Source organism: Lissotriton vulgaris, chromosome 2_1, assembly GCF_964263255.1.
Source record: "Lissotriton vulgaris chromosome 2_1, aLisVul1.2, whole genome shotgun sequence".
NCBI classification, from domain to species: Eukaryota; Metazoa; Chordata; class Amphibia; order Caudata; family Salamandridae; genus Lissotriton; species Lissotriton vulgaris.
This window is the reverse complement of record NC_141687.1, coordinates 523,187,100-523,206,697: the sequence shown is the minus strand read 5'-3', so window position 1 is coordinate 523,206,697 and position 19,598 is coordinate 523,187,100. Positions and strand designations below refer to the sequence as shown.

Here is a 19,598-nt window from a genome sequence, read left to right as displayed (position 1 = left end):
TGAGTTGTTTAAACCAATGGTCTCCATATTTGAAATAACTTTGATACAAAGTGAATGTCATCAGTTCCATGAGAAATACCTGTAAATCATGATTCAAATCAGTGTTCAATAAGGCTCTTTCAATTGTTTCCATTCCTAAATGATGCGATATAGATGTGTACAGAGACCGGACGTCTGCTGTGCACATAATTAGCGTTTCATTTGGGTCTATGTTGATCTTCTCTAGTTTTAGTAAGAAATCAGTAGTGTCCTTAACATACGTTCTCATGGTTCTTACTGTAGGTTGAAGATATTTGTCAATTAGTTTACCGATGGGCTCATGTAAACTTCCTCGAGTTGAAACTATTGGCCGCAGAGGTGGATCCGTCAAGTTTTTGTGAATTTTCGGTATCATGTAGAATACCGGACTTTTTGGATTTTGTTTCGTTAGAAAGTTCTTTGTTTTTATGTTGATGGTCCCCATTTCATAAGCTTTGTTAACAATACTGCTTAGTGCTTAGAAAGTAATTTTGAAATATTTACAAGATATGGACAATGAGAATGAATCATAAAGAAATAAAAGAGAAGATGTTTACCATGGAGTAAAAAAAAAAAAATGTGTGGAAACCTCTGATTTCAAGGGAGGAAAACAAGGTGTGCACAAGGGGATGTCCTTAATGCCTCATTAGGGACACATCACAGAATCTATCAATTAGGCGCCCAGGGACGTTGGCCGCCACCTACGGAGCACCCAAAAATATAACTAACTGCTGAAAATAAGTTGTGCACTCATCCCACTTTTCATATATCAAATTGTAGTCTGAAAGGCAACATGTAAAGACATAACTGATATGGTTGAGTTGTACTACATTGCTATTACATTACTCAAGAAACTCCTTTATAGGCGTCTCTGGTTTTGCCATTGTCCAAAGTACCACACCTTATTCATTAGTGACGTTTGTGTAGTTCAAAGTATCAACCTGATAGCCTTGTGTTCCCTGTGCTTCATACCGCATGCCACCATATCATTCCTGTGTCGTTATGTGAGAGTCGATTCTTTAAGAAAGGTAATATCTAGGAAGCTTGGTTGATATCAAGTGTTTTTTAAATTGGAATAGACACCTCTAGGAGGACACTGAAGAGCCAGTGGCAGTGCATGATAAGTACAAACAGCCTGCTGGCCAATAATTCTAGTGATTCGGCTGAGCATACCTGTCTGACTTGTGTCCTCATCATGGGTGCTATGAATTGTTTAAGCCCCGCCTCATGTTCTTTTAGTATGGGAAATGCATGTCTATTGAAGAATCCTTTCCTGTGTAGGTATCGGGTCGCATAGTGATTTGTGTGCATTACCTGTAGTGCATTTCGTACGTCAGTTAGGCATATTTACACAATACTAATCTTCAATGCAACAAGGAAGGGACTGCCTCTTCTAGAATTCTGCCTACAAGTATATAGATGAAACCAAACACCATGTTTATTAAGGGTTGGCTTGCAGAGGAGTCTTATTAATCAACATGACACCTATTCAAATTGTAAATAATTCGCAAGAAGGCATTCTTTATTATGGTGTTGGCTGTCCTCAGGCAATGTAGCCGTATTAAAAAAGAAATGAATGAAAAATCCGCCTGGGTCCATACAGTTGCAAAATAGGATTTCCCGAGACTACTCTTGATGGACAAAATTATTGTAAAAAATAAAGAGAATATCGTTTTTTAGAAGGTATCCAGCTCACTACATGCTGTCTCTAATGCCCGATAAGTTGCACCAATTACTATACCAGGCGCGATCACTTTTAGCAGAGATTGGCATGGCGACCTCGCCCTGACACCGAAACTGTCTTTGATCCTTGTCTCGTCCTAGATAGGATCCTGCCGTGCTCTTAAGGTGCACTGCTGTTTTCTCATGCAAGATTGGGGAAATATATACATGCATGGAGGGCTAAGCTACTAGCCCTAACGCTCTACCGGATATATTAACCATCAACAATGCTGATCTTGGAACCCTCTATGTCGTTAATGTTTTACTGTTTGCATGAACAGGGATGAGTGGCAAATGGCGTAATCTGTTAAGATACTGGCTTGAATACTCAAATAATTTCCTCCAATGTGTTCGTGTGTGGCCTTGGAGGAGACACTTTCCTTGAAATCTTTTTGTTCCCACATTGACGGGATATTTACATCCTGTCCCCGACATGCTTTCGTGTAGCACACAAAACTTTCCGGCAAGGAACGAGCTCTAACCACTGCTATTAAAGGGGCCCCGGGGCAGGTTCCCTTACTTGTGTCTGCCAGTGCTGTTGATTCCTGGTTTTCAAATAGTGATGTTGATGGTCTTGCTGGTAGTATTTCTCTCTGTCTTGTGTCTCTGAAAGTGCGTTCTACCTATGTTTTTTCCCCTGGATAAAGAAGGGGTCCCTGGAGTATGTCTGTAGTTATCTATCAGGTGGTTCTTGCACACCCACAGCCAAGACACCAGGACACCATCGTATTGCTGACCTTTTCTACAATGCACCTAGGATCTGGAACCACATCCCTGTAGCCAATCGTGCCCCAGCACTGCTGCTATTTTAGAAAGAGTTGAAGGCGCATCTCTTTAAAGAAAACGACATCAAAATACTTTGGCCTACCACAAACCAGCTGCCTCTCCCATTGACCATTGACTTTATGCGTGTCTTTATTTTTTGTGAATAATTTTTATTCATTGTATACTCAGCACATCATACAGCTGTGATTATGACATGGTAAGTGTAAATTATTATACATCCCCATTCGCATTATTGTGTCCACTAGGTGGGGGGAGCAAACGCTATGTATGACATTACTATCCGGCAATGACAACAAAAATTCACTTCAGAGATTAACAGCTAATAATACTGTACAAAGCAATGTCCAAACATAACGTAAAGGAAATAAACTATTAAACTTAATAATGTGTCTGTCCGATAAGTATCACAAGTATGGTCCCGCTGTGTATGTCGGCTATGCAGAATGTTAGCTATCATTAAGTCCTGATGTTGTTGACGCCACTGTATAAGCAGCGTGATGAAGGAGTTGTACAAAGTGGGTGTTGCATTGCGTGTGGGTGTATGTGATCGGAGAGGGAAGTGGGGGACTATAATGTATGAGTGCCCCTCCCTCGTGTATATGACTCAGCTCTTCGTCGGTAGGCGTGTCCTAGCATAGATATGGGAGGGATCTAGGGATTGTTAGCCAGGCGCAGGGTCGGAGCCTCCAAAGTATCCCTCCTAGTCATTTGCATCCCGCATACTAGCTTCTATGGTAGTCGCATAGTGTTGCCAGTCCACAGGCAGTGTCTGAGCCTCTGGCCGCGGAGGCTGAGATATCGATGTAACTTGTTCGGCCACCAGTGCAGGCCGAAGTGCGAGCAGGCATTGTTTAATGGATGGGCCTGTTGGGGACTTCCATGCCATGGGCAAGGAACATTTGTCCAGAACCACCGCCAGGTCAATTAATGTATTAGGGTTTTTACGACTTGCTTTTCTTCTAGTAATGCCTAGTATAAAGTGCGCCCCCTGACTTGGAATCGTGGTTCCCGTTGCCGCTGACAATACATCAGAGACCTTCCCCCAGTATATTATAATGGGTGGGCAAGACCAGACCATGTGTAAGAAGTCAGCACCCTCGACCCGACACCTGGGACGAATGTCCATGGAGGTCTGATACATACACGCCAGTCTATGCGGAGTTAAGTACGTGTGGAGAAAATAATTAAATTGCGTGCATTTCAGACGGGTATTTGTTGACTTTATGCGTGTCTTTGACCCTGTATGCGCAACGCTGGTTTTTGGTTTGTAATGTAGAAATAACTCCTACTTGTATACAATCATGGGGGCATCAAGTTTTTCTTGTCTTTCTTGGGTCATCTTCAGGAGAGGGCATTTGTTTAGGTGTTCAAATTCGGCTGGCTCAGGTAGGTGCATGAAATGACAAAATACTTTTTTTTTTTGCCTAGCTGGTATTGTATTGTGTGACCTAGGGATACTTTCTCCACTCCTGAGGTGGAAGCCGGGAGTAAGATTCCGCTGCGCAAATTTTAATTCACTTTTAAATCACTGTACTGTTATCATTAAAACCTTTTTTATTCCCCTCCTTTTTTCCCTGAGTTGGCTTTACTATCATTTTCGCCGCATTTAGGGACCTGATCACCCTCACTCATCCGATTAGGTTGCTGAGTTGTTCTCTGGGCTCAGAGGCGGCCGGCAACACACAGCGGCCATCTTGAGGAGGAGGGAGGTTGCTGCTCTAGTTTTTGGGGCGGAAGCTCTGTACCCGCGCTGAAGTGCATAAATTGAGTCGGTCACTTCTCTGCGCAGTGGACGCGGGCGCGCCCCTTCGCGCCGAAGGAGCGCCTAAGGAAAGCCCGTCTGTGCCCGTCCGTGACAGGACGGGACCAGGGGCTAGGAGGATGGGATCCTCTGTAGCAGGTAAACTGAAATACAGTGGGGAACATCTTCGGATATTGAGGGGTGATCCTACTGCCCTATGCCCCCACCCTACACTTCTGGAGGAGGTAATGACTCCATGCCCCCAATGTAAATTTACATTGGATCCTCAAGAAACCAGCTCTGTATCAAATGGAAAAGGGAAATCATACTCATTAGCGCTTTCGAATTGTCGCTCTCTCCCGAAACACGCGGACGAAATCTGCTTGCTGCTGGAGGATCGAGACCCCGACGACTTGGCTATCGGAGGCTTCTGACCCAGATATAGTTCAGGCCCTACCCCCCAGATATGTGATTAGTAGGTATGACCGTCACACTGGACGAGGGAGAGGGGTCGCTATTATCTACAGAGACTTATTTGTGTGTCGAATTTCTGAGAGTCCTCTTGTTGAGTGTGAGAGTTTGGCGTTTGCCATTTCTTTTTCCCCTACGTGTACCTTCTCGGGGATTTTGGTGTACAGGCCCCCTGGAAGACATAACGATTTTTGTAACAAACTCCATGATCAGATCACCCATACTATTAGTAGTACCTCCAACTTCTCTATTTTAGGTGACTTCAATATACATCTCGTTAAACCAGAGGTCCTTTCTTCTCAAGACCTCCTGGAAGGACTAGGGATGTTACAACTTAAACAAATTGTATCTGGACTCAGCGGGACATCTAATTGACCACTTCTTTACTAACCTCCGAGATATTAGCTGGGATGAGTCGCTTTTTGTCCCGTGGTCAGACCACGCGTGGCTCGCATTCACGTGGACTCCTGCCGACCCTAAGCAGCCAGTCAAACTAAGCAAGAAGTTGAACCGGATCTGGTTGAGACTTTCCTTGGATGACTGGGTATCAACCCTGAATAAGTCTTCCCCTGTTATCCGTGATAATCCTGTGACCGCTAATGCTGCCTTTAATAATTGGCTAGAGACCACCTTAGATCGCGTTCTCCCTAAGACAGAGGTATGCCATCGCACTGGTCCTAATAAAATGCCCTGGTACTCCATTGAATTAAAAAGTCTCAAACAATGCTGTAAGCGTGCCGAAAGGAAATGGAGAAAAAATGTCTCCGCTGTTAATAAAAAACAAATACAGATCGGCACTTAGAACTTACAAGAACCAATTAAAAATTGCACAATCCTCCTATTATCAGAAAAAAATAGCTGCCTCCGCCAACTCTCCTAGGGAAATCTTTACAAATTTTCAATCCCTGGTCACTCCCCCCCCCTGTCCCACTAACGCGGCTTCTGACCCCCAGAAGCGCTGCGATGACCCGGCCTGTTTCTTCGCCACTAAGGTGGCTAATATCTACTCAGCCTTCCTCCCGACTGATTACCTCTACTCCGCCTCCCCTTTGATCTGTCCTGGACCTCCCGTAGTTCTTGAGTCCTTCCCTTTGCTTCTCGGGAATCTTAAATCCGGCTCCCCGTCAGACGCCGCTCCTCCATCTGCCCTTAAACAGGTCTTGGCGACTGTTTCTCCTGTGATTAGGGATGTTATCAATTCCTCCCTGGCTGCAGGTGTGGTCCCACCTTTGAGGAAACAGGCTAGAGTCAAGGCGCTCCTAAAAAAACCCAGCCTGGACCTGGAAGATTGGTCCAATTACCGACTCATTTTTCTGCTGCCGGGGCTCAGTAAAATCGCAGAAAAACATGTCAACATTGCATTATCGTCATTCATTGAGAACGAGGGAGCTCTTCACCCCACCCAAACTGGGTTTAGAGTCAAGCAGGGGACAGAGACCGCTCTGGTTGCGGTAATAGAGGAAACTAGGAAAAGTGTGGATGCAGGAGGCTGCGCTGCGGTGGTCCTGCTGGACTTAAGCGCAGCCTTCGACACTGTAAACCACCCACTCTTGATTCACCGCTTGCAGAAGGTAGGAATCACAGGGGTGGCCCTCAAATGGCTCCAGTCCTTCCTTACGGAGAGAACCTTGTCAGTCTTTGAGAATGAATCATCGTCGAAACCACTTCCTCTGTATTACGACGTTCCCCAGGGATCTTCACTGAGCCCAACCATGTTTAAAATCTACATGAGGCCACTTGCTGAAGTGGTTCTTCCCTGGGGAATTTAGTTGGTCACCTACGCAGCTATTCGTCTCCCTCGCTAGGTTGGACGTTATGGACTCCGGGATAAATAATCTGTCCCCCTGTCTCTCCAAAGTTTTGGAATGGATGGACTCCTACTTCCTAAAGCTCAACGGTTCAAAAACCGAAATCATATTTTTGGGTTACAAAGCCCCCATCAATCTCGACCCCTGGTGGCCAAAGTGCCTTGGCCCCCCTCCCACCCCTAAGAACCAAATCTAAGCGTCTGGGGGTCTGGCTCGATCCCACCTTGGGGTTTCAAGTTCAGGCCCAAAAAGTTGCCTCGACTTGCTACGGCCTGCTCAGGCTTCTCAGGAAGGTTTTGTTCCTTCTTCCTTTTGAGGCTAGACGCTTGCTTGTCCAGTCCCTTATTCTCTACCGACTGGACTATGCGAACGCTGTCTATTTGGGTGCACCCTTAGGCACTATTAAAATACTACGGTCCGTCCAGGACTGTGCAGCCCGTCTACTCGTGGATGTTCCCAGACACAGTTTCGCGAAGGCTGCTCTGCGGTCCCTTCACTGGCTCCTGGTGCAGGAAAGGGTCTGGTTTAAAGCCATGTGTATGGCTCATAAGTCTACAACGAAGAATGGCCCTGCTATTCTCCGCCCTCTGTTTCGCTGCCATCAATCCCTCAGAGCTTTAAGATCCAACCATCTTAATCTGCTGGTAGTTCCCAGGGTTAAGCAGTCACGCATGGGTGGCCGAAGGTTCACCTTCCAACTCCCCGAGAACATCCGGCTTGACTATAACCATCTTGCCTTTCGGAAACGGCTGAAGACCTTCCTGTTTCGCTGAGTGGTGGTGGCCTCTTCCGTGGTCTAAAAGCGCTGGGATGCCTCCGGGTAGCCATGTGCTATATAAGCATGTACTCATTCATTCATTCATCCATTCATTCATTCTCCCTATGTAGCCACTTTACGTGTTTAATTCTTAGCTATCTAGCCACAGTTTACTTACCCATATATAATATTCCCCAGGCGTCAGACTTGATCCAGGTTTCGAGTAGTACTCCTGCGCTCTGATAGGTGGTGTCGTTTTGGCTCTGCATCGCTGGCACCATCCACGTCAGCAATGACATGCGCTACCAATATAGGTGCCACCCCAGCGCAACGACGTCAGTTCTCTCCTTTCCACGCCAGATAGCGCTGATTCATGAAGAACTACCCTCAGTCACTTTTTGTCTTTTTTCTTGACTTTTCGTTGACCCTTTTTTGAAAGTTTTTTTCTCTTCTGGTGTGACAGGAGGTCCCCAAATAAACTCCAGGTTCCAAACCATTGTGATTCCTTTCCATGTAGGCCATAACATCACTGTGCCTATCTTTTTTGTTCTGCCTCACCCTTCCAAAGAGGAGGAGAGACTTCACTGGCCAGACCCATAAAGAGCGTTCTACCTTGATCGCACAAAAGAGCTAATTCCATCAGAGCCAAGGCTGCGACCACTGCATTAGCCCCTAGAGTCCCTGTCCTGGGCATCTGTCAGGCAGCAACATGGGCATCTCTGTCCAAGCAGTATTGCTTGGTAAGCATGTGCAGTCAGGTCTGTTGTGACAGGCACTTCCTTTCTAGTTTAAATAGACTTTGCATTCCCACCTCCTGGGAGCAATCGCTTGAGTATCTATTCTAAGTTAAAGAATCTACCGCTAGATGTGGCTATAAAATATGTTTTGCATAATGGTAGCCTCTGGTCTACAGCTAGAAGTCTGTAACAAGTTACTAACCTTTGAGGGACATTTAACACAGTGGGCACAGATAAGCCCAGAACTCACTACACTTTGCTTGTGCCGACATAATTATGAGCTGAGCAACAATGCTGGCACACTGCTAGCAATACAAATAAGTTACTAGCCTTCGATAATGCATTATCTGGTGGAGACTCTAACTAGCCGCAGATTCCTTACCAGCCCTCCCATACTCACTGCTCTGTGGCCTGATTACAGTGTAAGGATCATCCTTCTAAGGGCCTTAACATTTTGTACCAGTTGTTAGTCTTCATTGTGGTTCTGGGCGTGAAAATCTGTGAAGTAAGTAACATCAACGCGCTACAATGGCGCCTATATAGGTACTGTGCATATTATTTCTTGCCCGAATGACAGCACTTTCCAACGTGTAGGGGTACTGCTTGAAAACCTCTGGATCCAGTCTGATGCCTGGGGAATATTCAAAGGTACAGAATCTGCAGCTAGAAAGAGTTGTCGGCTTATTTGTACCCTCTGGGTTAAATGTGCCTTTAATGGAGGTCACTGTTCATATTGATTGGTGTGAGGGGTCATAGCTATAATCTCTGTCTGCTTTGAGGAATTCTTCCTGTAGTGTGTCTTTTTCTTTTCTGCTTCTATTCTTAATATTAAATATTATTCTCTCTTAGGGGATCTCTATTGGCAGTTATGAACATTAAAGAGCCCCCCTCTTCCCCCCCCCCCCCCCCCCCCCCCCCCACCGGAGCAGAAATCCAGCAGAAATTTTCCTAGGAATATCTTAAGTTTGTTCGCTTTTCTTAAGCAAAGCCTGTAGAAACACTTAAGAAAGAACATATTATGCAGCCTATAAGAACAGGCAACAGTGGTGTAAGTCTTCAGATTGTACTTACAAAACGGTCAAAATACCCATAAATATGTCTAATTTAAAGTCCATATTTTATAATAAAGCTTAAATCTCTTAGTAGAAGGATGGCAGGACAGTGTAGCCCTCTAGGCTGCTATTATGTGATTTTTAAAACTGCGCATGTGCCTTAAGGACCCAGAGACCACCAGTATCCCATCATGCCTAGCAGGTGGCTGTTGCCTCAGTTCTTTTTTCCTGCTCCTGGTGACAGGATCTTGGAGCACTGAACTCTGCCTTTTATACTTTTTATCTTCAAAATTATTCAGTGGAATTTTGTGACCACATCTTCATTCGATGATTTTTTCATCTCTCCCTTAACCTTTCTGTCAAAATGACATCTTTGTTCAATAAGTGTCCTGCCTCTGGGCAGAAGAAGCTCGAATCAGACTCTCACGACGTCTGCATTCTCTGCCTTCCAGTAACCACTGCAGGAAGTTTTCAAGGCGCACCCTGAGGGAAAGGGAGAAAATGAGCCTGCATGGCACAGAGGAAAGACACAGACAGCAGGCACAGTCTAAAGGGGGGACTGCAGAGCGAGGAGAGGGTCAGTCCTCTACTAGGTCGCTGCCATCCACCTCTGAAGGACATATAAGGTCCAAAAAGAGGGTTCCAGCCCAAAAACGACATAAGCAAGGTATGGCACTAATTTGTCACCATCAGGGGCTGGGTTGATATCGAAACAGGGTTGGTATAGTAGAAGAAAGATGCGTAGTTGACGCACAGGATGAGATCGATGTCAAAGAGTGTGTCGCCGTCAAGGCGTATAGACCTGTTGACGTCCAGGAGTGGATCAGCCTCAAAGGAGGTCGATGTTGAGAAGCATATTGACGTTGAGACATCAAAGGAGGTCGAGAAGCCTATCGACGTTGAGGACTTCACAACAGTGGAAAAGAAAATGCATTTATTCATCTCTAGACCCCGAATACTCGAGGGTATACTCTCCTTCATCGATAGTATTACCGGACTCTCTTCCACAACAACCACCTTAGCGCCACTTCCACTGGCACTAGTTCCTCTGCCTGAGGCAGCTCCTCTCCGAAGTCTTGAGTTGCGTTCAAGAAAGCTCCATTGTTCATGCCATCACAGACACCACATATCCTGGCGTTCGTCATACAGCCCCTCTTCAAGGCACTCTCACCATCATAGGTCTTGATCAAGATCCAGATCACACACAAGATCGGGACATTGCTCCCGATTTATTTCCTCCACTTCCTCAGGAAGATACTTGCTGACATGATCAGACTCACCACCACCTCGGATCTCTTCGGTGAATGACATTACTACCTTCCAGGAGATCCTGGTAGGAGGAATGGGAAGTTCAATATACAGATGTTGGTGTCTACACCTTCTACCACCGTTATATTAGAGACGCTTCACCACTAGGCAGCATCAAGACCACTCCTTCCTACGGAGTCAGGCCTCCTAGAGCAAGCAATGGAATTGTTTTGACTCCAGCCTCTGCTAAATCTGCTCCATCGAAAATATAGACCTTCTGAGCAGGATCTTCTCTTCCTCTGCTTTGCCACGATTCCAGACTCAGTAGTCATATTAGTGGCCAAGAAACACAATGCTACTACTCCTGCTTCTTTCATACCACATGATAAAGAGAGCTAGAAGTTGGATTCTGTAAGCCGCAAAGTTTGTAGCACAGCTGCAACCACCATAATGTTGGCCAATGTAGCCGCCCTTTTGGGAAGGTATGATAGAGCATTGTGGTACTCTATAAAAAAGTTTGCCGATGATCTTTTCAAGGACAAAAGGGAAGTCTTCCTATTGAAACTAAATAAGGGCTGGATGGTCTCCAAGCAGGTCATCAGTGCCACAACTGACCTCTCCTTTTTGGTGGCACACGAATAGTGTCACAGCGTGGCCGGGCATAAAGATTCTTGGCTCTGTCTCACAACTCTCAAATCGGAGTCTTAAGAAAGGATCCTTAATCTCCCATTTTCAGGATCCACCCTCTTCCGCAGCCACACTGACGACGAGATTGCTCGGATGGAATGCGAAATGGAGACCCTTAAGGTGGTTGGTCTAGAATGGCCAAAGGAACAAAAAAAGCCTTTCAAGACCCACTGGTGCTGTTTTTACCCCCAGAGGGTTCAAACCCCTCCCTGGGATCAAGGCTGCAGCAACTTCAACATCAACGACCTTATCCACAACAGCAGCGAAGGCAGCCTAGAGGAAGATCCACCCAACAGCCTCCTCAGGGGGCAAACAGGCTCAAACCCAAAAATCTTTTCTTCCCCCTCTCTTCTGTTACTCAATCCAGGAGGGGGAAGCTTTTCTCTTTTTCTAGTAGAGTGGCAAAAAAAATCACAGAAGACGCCTGGGTATTGAATATTGTTTGAAATTAGTATTGTCTCAGATTCACAAGTCCTCCACCGACCATATCACCAAAACCATAATCTGCAAATGCTACAATCAGAAATCAACATTGTGCTGCTGATGCATGCGGTGGAGGCCATTCCTTACAAGCAACGAGGACCAGACATTTATTCCAGATATTTTCTGGTAAAGTAGAAAGACCAGAACAAATTGAGACCCATTCTCGTCTTGAAATTGGCCAACAAATGGATTAGTCAAGAAAAGTTTTGGATTCTGGAATTGCATCAAATCTATCTTCAATTACACCAGGAAGATTGGCTCTGCTCTATAGACCTTAAAAATGCGTATTTTCATGTACTAATCGCCAAGAAGCATTGCAAGTTCTTGAGAATCGTCGTGGGGCAGGATCATTATAAGTATCAAGTACTTACATTTGGCCTACTGTCAGCACCCAAAACCTTCTTGAAGTGCATGGCAGTAGTAGCTGCCCACCTCAGGAAACATCGAATCTTCGTCTACCCCTACCTAGAGGATTGGCTAATCAAGGCGTCCACTCCTCATAAAGCCCGGCTTCATTACAACTGGACATGAGCTATCCTTCAACCGTTAGGGCTTTATATCAACTACAACAAATCAACTTCTACTCCTGTTCAGACTCTGTATTATTTGATGGCTTCCATCGATACCATTCAGGCAAGAGTGTTTCCTTCAGAGGAGAGATTATCATTGATTTTTCTGAAGTGTCACTCTGTGTTCTCTCTCCTCGGGTCGATGGCCTTGTGTATCTTCTTATGTACGAATGCCCGGCTCCACATTCAACCTCTTCAGGAATGTCTCGAGGATCAGTGGGACCAGCTGACAGGCAACTGGGAAGACCTGCTCATATCTCCCACCACCCCAGCATGCAAAACTACCTCTAAAATAGTGGTGCTCTCCAACCAACCTGCTTCAAGGAATGCCATTTCATCATAGGTTCCAATCTCAGACCATAGTGACAGATTCACCACTACTAGGGTGGGCAGCCCACATGGATCATCTCCAAATTGAAAGGCAAATGGTCCCCGAGAGAGATGACCTATCATATCAATCTCCTTGCGCTGCCGGCAGTTTCACCATGTGCTAAAAGCCTTTCCCCCGTCATTCACGATCCAGTCCCTGCTTGTTCATATGGACAATGCGACTGCCATGTTATACCTAAACAAGCAGGAGGGAATGAGGTCCAGACCCTTATCCCACGAGGCCCATACAATTGGGAAATGGCTAATAGCCAGAAAAGGATCACAGCGACTCACCTCCTAGGTGTGCCAAATGTTCAGGCAGATGCCCTCAGCAGAGTTCTGCAAGAAAACCATGAATGGGTCCTTCACAACCACGTCATGCAAAACATGTTTAGACTGTGGGGTGCTCCACATTTTGACTTGTTCGCCACTGCAGAAAACAAAAAATGCAGAAGCTTCACCTCAAGATACTTCCAACCAGGGTCTCTGGAGAATGTCCTGTGGATCGACTGGTCTGGCAAATCTCTATAAACCTTTACACTGGTCACCCTGATCCTGTCTTCATCAAACTGTTCTACTCGAGGGCCAGAATGATCTTTATAGCTCTGGAGTTGCCACGTCAATAGTGGTTCACGGATCTTATTCACCAGTCCGAGCGTCCACTTCTCAAGCTGCCATGCAGACCAGATCTTCTAACGAAATTCGGAACCTGATGGTTCACCCTAATCGCTCCTCCTTGAATTTGGCAGCAATGGTTCCTGAGCTAGTTCAGTATGGACACTTGAACCTGCCACAAGACTAAGGAGGCTAATCGGCCGTCAACCAGTTCAGCATATGGCTTCAAGTGGAGGACCCTAAAACTTGCAAGGAAGATGTCATTCTTCCATCCTTGCTTCAGTTTGCAAAATCTGGCTTGCAATTGTCTTCCATAAAGGTTCACTTGGCAGCTCTTACTGCCGTCACAAACCTTTTTTTCAAAATACCTGTGATCAAGGATTTGCTAGAAGGGTTGAAGAAGGTTTTCCCTCCCATTAAGCGTCTTCCCCCTCCTTGGGAGCTTAACTTAGTCCTTTCACGAGTCATGCAGGACCCTTTCAAAGCCATTCACAATTCATCCCTGTAACATCTCTCGCTGAAAGCCATTTTCTTCCTAGCAATCACATCAGCTCGTAGGATAAGCAAAATCCAGCACTGTGTTCTCACGAACGATACACAATTTTTTACTTCAACAAAATAGGCATGAGGACTCCCCTGAAATTATCCAGAAGGTTATTTTGGATTTCCACGTCAATCAGACGATTTCATTACTAACCACGGCTGAAAGAACCCTTCATTCCCTGGATGTGAGGAAAGATTTGAAGTTTTATCTAGATAAATCATATGACCTATGCAGATCGGACCAATTGTTTATCAATTACGGCCTGGTCCGTACAGGTTTAGCCACTTCCAAACAAGCCATCTCACATTGGATAGTGTCTTGTATCATGTTCTGCTACCAAAAAGCCAATAAAAATGTATCCGCTATACCGAAGGGTCATGCTACTAGGGGCAAAGCAGCTACTGCCGTGTTGATGAGAAATGTCCCTATAGCAGAGATTTTTGAAGCGGCTACATCGAGATCTGTTCACACATTCACCAAACACTATTGTTTGGATTCAGATGCTCGAACAGATGCTGAAGTAGGACAAGTCTCTCTCAGAAATGTATTTGCTTAATTCAGTCCTTTCGTCATTCCTCTGTCTTTCTCAACACTCTTTGTGGGAATGGACTTGCTGTTCTATTTAATGCTTATTACTATTATTGGAGATCCCCTAAGCAAGAAGGTATGGTTTCTTACCTGTAATCCCAGTTCACTCTTCGAGTAATCTCCATTGAAGTCATAAGCAACCCTCCTGCCTCCCCGGTGGGCATAACAGAAGAAATTATTGGACCTGTCACTGACGCATTTCATCAAAATGAACTGAGGCAACTGCTACTTGCTAGGCATGATGGGATACTGGTGGTCTTTGGGACCTCAAAGGGACAGACTCTGTTTTAACCCCTTGGCTGCGGGGCAGATTCCCCCACTGTGCTGGGGGGAGGGGAGGCGCGCACAGCGCCCGGTGCTCATGACGAGCTCAGCTCGTGAAGAGCCACGTTTCTCGTGTGCTCATGACGAGCTGAGCTCGTCATGAACGCCCAGCACAGCAGGGGAATTAGCCCCGCACCTGAGCGTTCTAACGGTCATGACGAGCTCAGCTCGTCATGAGCACACGAGAACCGTGGCTCATGACGAGCTGAGCTCGTCATGAGCGTCGGAGGGGTTAAAGCAGCTTATGGGGCGACACTATCCGGCATGCTTCATCTTTCTACTTTTACAAAAAGAGTTTGTGAAAGAAATTTAACGTGTTTTTATGAAGTATTGACTTTAAATTATACATATATATGCGTATTTAAACCCTTTTGTAAGTACAACCTGCAAAATTTACCACAGTAGCCTGTTCTTATAGGCTGCATAATATGTTCTTTCTTAAGACCTTCCTGAAGAAAGGCGAACATCTACACCTGAGAAGATATTCTATGGAAAATTGCTTCGGGATTCCCATGCGTGGCGGAACTATTAATTGCTTTTGACTTCAATGGAGAGTCCCCAAAGAGAGAACTGGGATTAGAGGTAAGAAACCATACCTTCCTGTGCATGTGCCTCATAATACTGCTTTAAACATGTCCCATACTGGTGAGTCATCCACCCCACCTGTGTCATGTAGTTCAGCCCCCAATACTGGGTCTCGAAGAAGTGAAGAGTGTACGATTGGCCTACCTTCCCCTCTTGAATACCCATTTAGTCTGTTGGGCCTTCATTAGATTACATGAAATTTGTTGCCTATCTGGATGGCCAGTATCTGTGCTGCGTTTACTCTTTCAGAGTTTTGGTGGGTTTTATTTTAGAAATCAAAAGAAATATCACATGGAAACAGCCATCCATAAAGTATACAGTTGCTTCGAAGCTTATCGCTTATAAGGCACCACTATTGTTACTGCAGTAATGTTGCCAGAGTGATAGCTTGAAACCAGGTGAAGTTCTAACTTTGGAAGGAAATCCGTTCTTTGCTTCTAGCTGCCTGTAAAACTTGCTACTTCATTTGGAAACTGAGATATGACTAGTCCATCTATTGGATCTCTTGTTTCTCAGTTTCTCCTACTCTGTGGACTATCAAGCAGTAATTTGATACTTTGTCTCCCAGCAGTTCTGCGAAGAGGACCGTTCTAAATGTTCCTATATTTACTCCCTCTGCACCTCCACTACAGCTGAACTCTCATTGTTTTCCACTCCAAGACTGGTTTTCCAAGTCTTCACATTTTAATGCCGATGCATCTGTCTGAGGTAACAGTCTCTCAAAAAGAAGCTTTTGAGGCTTGTAGATGTTGAATTTTGACTTCTGCATCAATAACCCGAGAGCCCACTGAATCTTTATCAGAATGGAGATTTGCAATATTTTGCCCTTGATCAGTGTTCACATTGGTTGTCTCTTGGATGAATCAGCTTTTATTTATTCTTAGTTTGTTCTTGAAAGGTTGTAGAATGGCAATGAGATCTTTATTTGTCAGTGCCATTGTGTTGTTCGATATTGATCTGGGATCCCGTGGCTGGGGTCTTTTTTCTTTTAGTCCCTTCATTTGTGCAGTGTTAGAAGAGAAAATGCTTGTGACCTACTATTGGGTTTGTTTTTTGGGCTTCATGTACCAGCTTCTGGTCTGCCTTTTGGTTTATTTAGGCATCATGTGTGTGCTTGTGGGATTTTCAGCAGTTTTTTTCTTGGTTTCATGTAGTAAGTGTTAGAATCTGTGTGTATCCTTACGGGTGGATGTTGCTTTCTGTGTTCCATTTGCTTGTATCTCTTTTCACTACATTCAGGGACTTTTGTTTCAGTGCACAGCTCAAAAAGTCCCTTCTCAGTCCATGAGGACGTCCTTTCCCGGGCTCTAACTTGGCCCAGCAGATATCTTTACATCTTCTGCATGCACACCAAGTCATCACAGTAAATCTCTGCCTCAACATTGATTCTGTCTTAGTCGTAATGTAAGGGGTTCTGCTGGTCACTTGGAGCCCTCCGTCGATGGGTCAGACCTCTTGTTAGCGGGCGATTCTGGTTTCTAGCTTGCCCTTGCTCCTCAGCCTGGTCTCTGTACCATCTTGAGTGTGGCAGGTCAGCCCAATCCGATCGAGCTCCTCAGGTCGGTGTTTTTATGTCTTAACTAGGATTCATTTATGTGCCTACCTTCTGCTTAGAGAGTCTCTCCTCCACTCTTCTGTTGTTTCAGGGGTGCCGCATTCCCGGTTTACTGGACCTAATTTGAAGGGCCCCACCAAAGAAGGCTCAGTATGGGGTATCTGCTCTGAACAGTGTCATAGCCACACCCCTAACATATTCTTTTAGCATTAATATTAGTAATCCTGTTTAAAACATGGGCATCTCTACTTACTGAACCCTTGGGCTGATGATATATGTTCTTTTAACTGATAATTGCACAGAGTTGTTCCTAACTCAAATGTTTTCTTTGTTACATGTATTTTCTCTTTGGTTTCCAGTGGAAGGAACAACTAAAAGAGCAAAAGTTGCATGCAATGCTTATATGGTCCCTGTTGGACATCGGATGGTGGTGATGAACCAAATTTATCGACAGACATTGGCAAAGAGCTCAGAAATGCTTGTTGGCGCTCATGTGAAGATTCACAGATGCAATGAGTCTTTCATATACCTCCTCTCTCCGTTAAGGTAAGCTCATCTCTCTCTTACTTCCTTTTCTATTTTGGAGTGCACATATTCTGTAAGAGAAGTAAATAGGTCACAGCCGGATTCTTTGTTTACCATAAAAGCAAAGTAAAATATTCCATGCCACTTTGTTCCTTTATTTCATAGAATCTATTATTTGATGATGGTGAGTTCATGTCACGGAAACTAAAAATCTTCCTAGCCTTTACAGGTTAACACCAAATGTTATTCTCTCCCCTTAACCCGAACACACTTTCACCAGACATTTTGCCTGGAAATTCCTGCTTTGTCACCAGCAGATAAAGATGAGTTGCCTTTCTTTTGATTTTGCTATTCTGTAACCTTGTTCTTGTTTTGATTTTAAAGCCCATGACTAGGATAAGCAGACTGCATGACAGGCACTCCTCAAGCTTTTCTTTCTTTCTTTTGTGAAATATGATTGTTGGGACTGGAATGTCTCTTGCATGGTCTGCATGCCTGTTCCTATGCCTTGTGTGTCCAATTGAGTGTGTATTTGATGATCCTTGTTTTTATTTTGGCCCTAGATTCATACTATTTTAGGCCCAGGCCTGTCCCTGATTATGCACAACCTGCCTTGTGCCCTGGAGCGACGCAGCAAGTGTGCCCTCATAGAAGGCAGAGAACTACTGTTCCTGTCCTGGATATGGACCAGAAAGCGATGGTGGCAGCATACTGTGTTTTTAAATTAACATGGCGGCCAGACCTTTTTATCTTTGTCTCTGAGATTTAGCCTACAAGCCCCACTTGTGTAAAGTACCACTGATATGTGAATGCCCACAGCATCACCAGAACATCCTGTGTGTATGTCGAGTGTGGGCCCATTTTTTGAGAGCATTTTCCACATGTGCAGCACAAGGACATTGAGAGTGAATCAGTACTGAAGACAGTGGGATCTATTTTAGAAAGCCCTGGTTTGGTACAGCACAAAACTGAAGATGTGGAGAGCCTATCCAGACAGTGAAATTGTATTGTCTGCATTCCTGTAACTGGAAGGTAGGGATTCTGACACTGAAGTGAGGAGGATAGAGACTACCTTTAGAGGTTCCTTAAAGAAAAAAGTTTCACAAAGTCAAATATGATGACCTAAGTCTGGCTCTTATGTTCTGAAAGTAGAAACGGTCAGCTCTGCTGTTTATGTCATGAAAACCAATAAAATTCTTTGTCAATTTTTTTTTCCTTAAAGACATTTGCTAGGAATCGAGTGCTAATTATTTCTTCCTGATCGCTGTCATTTGGTTTATGGTGGGGGGAGAGGCAGGACAGGAGTTTGTTGTGCAAGATGAGAATGTTTCTAGGTCAGGCCGCCCTTTTTCTGTCTCTGATTAATGCTTCAGAGATACCGATGACAGTCGGGGCAAAAAACTCACACTTTATCGTATCCATGTTGTCAGAGCTCCAGTTTGAAGGTTGCCCAGTGCTACCTATTGTGAAAAGCTTCACATCTCTCCTCCTAAACTCTGTGTAGTTCTCTGTTGCCTGGGTGCTTCTCCCTGCCTCCTCCATATTGTGGTTGTCTTTGTGTACTTCCCCCATCATTGTTTTTTGCTCGTGTGATTCTCCTGCACCTGCTTCACGTTGCCCTTGTTTGTGTGTTTGCTCCTCTAGCACTCCATATTGTTCTCTGTGTTGTCTGCTTTCCCCACCCACACTCACTTGTGTTGCTTCAGCCCCATTTGCACCTCTGTGCTGCTTCCTTCCCCCAGTGTTGCTACCTTCCCCCAGTGTTGCTGCCTGTGTTGCTGCCTTCCCCCAGTGTTGCTTTTTTCCCCCAGTGTTGCTTCCTTTCCCCAGTGCTGCTTTTCCCCCCCAGTGTTGCTTCCTTTCCCCAGTGCTGCTTTCCTTCCTCAGTGTTGCTTCCCTTCCCCAGTGTTGCTTCCTTTACCTAGTGTTGCCTTCTTCCATGTTGCTTACCCCCAGCCTCTTTAAAAGAAATCCCTTTCAGTTTTTTTCTCTTTTGTTACCTATCCAACTCAGATTGATAACTGCAAAGAAAAAAAACTTTACAAAAATAATTCTTTAGCAACCAGTGTTGCTGTGCCTCATTACTGAAAACCATTGGCAAGGCCAATAGGTCCCCAATGCGAGACCTATTGGCTTTGGAAATGTTTTTTACATTTTTGTAATCTTTTGCAATAGTACTTAAGAGACAAACTTCCCAGAACACATTAGTCAAATCTCTGAATGTCTACGTCCATAACCGACTATGCTTAAATTGCTACTTAGGGCCCGATTCCGATGTCGGACGGATCTGGGTCCGTCCGACATCGGCCAGGTACGGTGACCGGCCAACCTACTAGTCAGTTACGGCCCTGCAAGTACGATTTGACCAAACTCTGTTCGGTCTTAATCGTATGTTACAGAATGGGAGTATGCAT

At 45.0% G+C, this 19,598-nt stretch overlaps 1 protein-coding gene across 2 annotated transcripts in view; it reads left to right on the top strand.

Annotated features, from left to right (window-relative positions):
- TBCCD1 (TBCC domain containing 1) overlaps window positions 1–19,598 on the top strand; it is a 256,809-nt gene that overhangs the window by 150,828 nt on the left and 86,383 nt on the right. For both annotated transcript variants that reach the window (XM_086955448.1, XM_086955449.1), the window contains exon 5: window positions 17,019–17,205. In XM_086955448.1, the coding sequence (XP_086811574.1) occupies window positions 17,019–17,205 (187 nt within the window). The remainder of the gene's footprint in view (window positions 1–17,018; window positions 17,206–19,598) is intronic.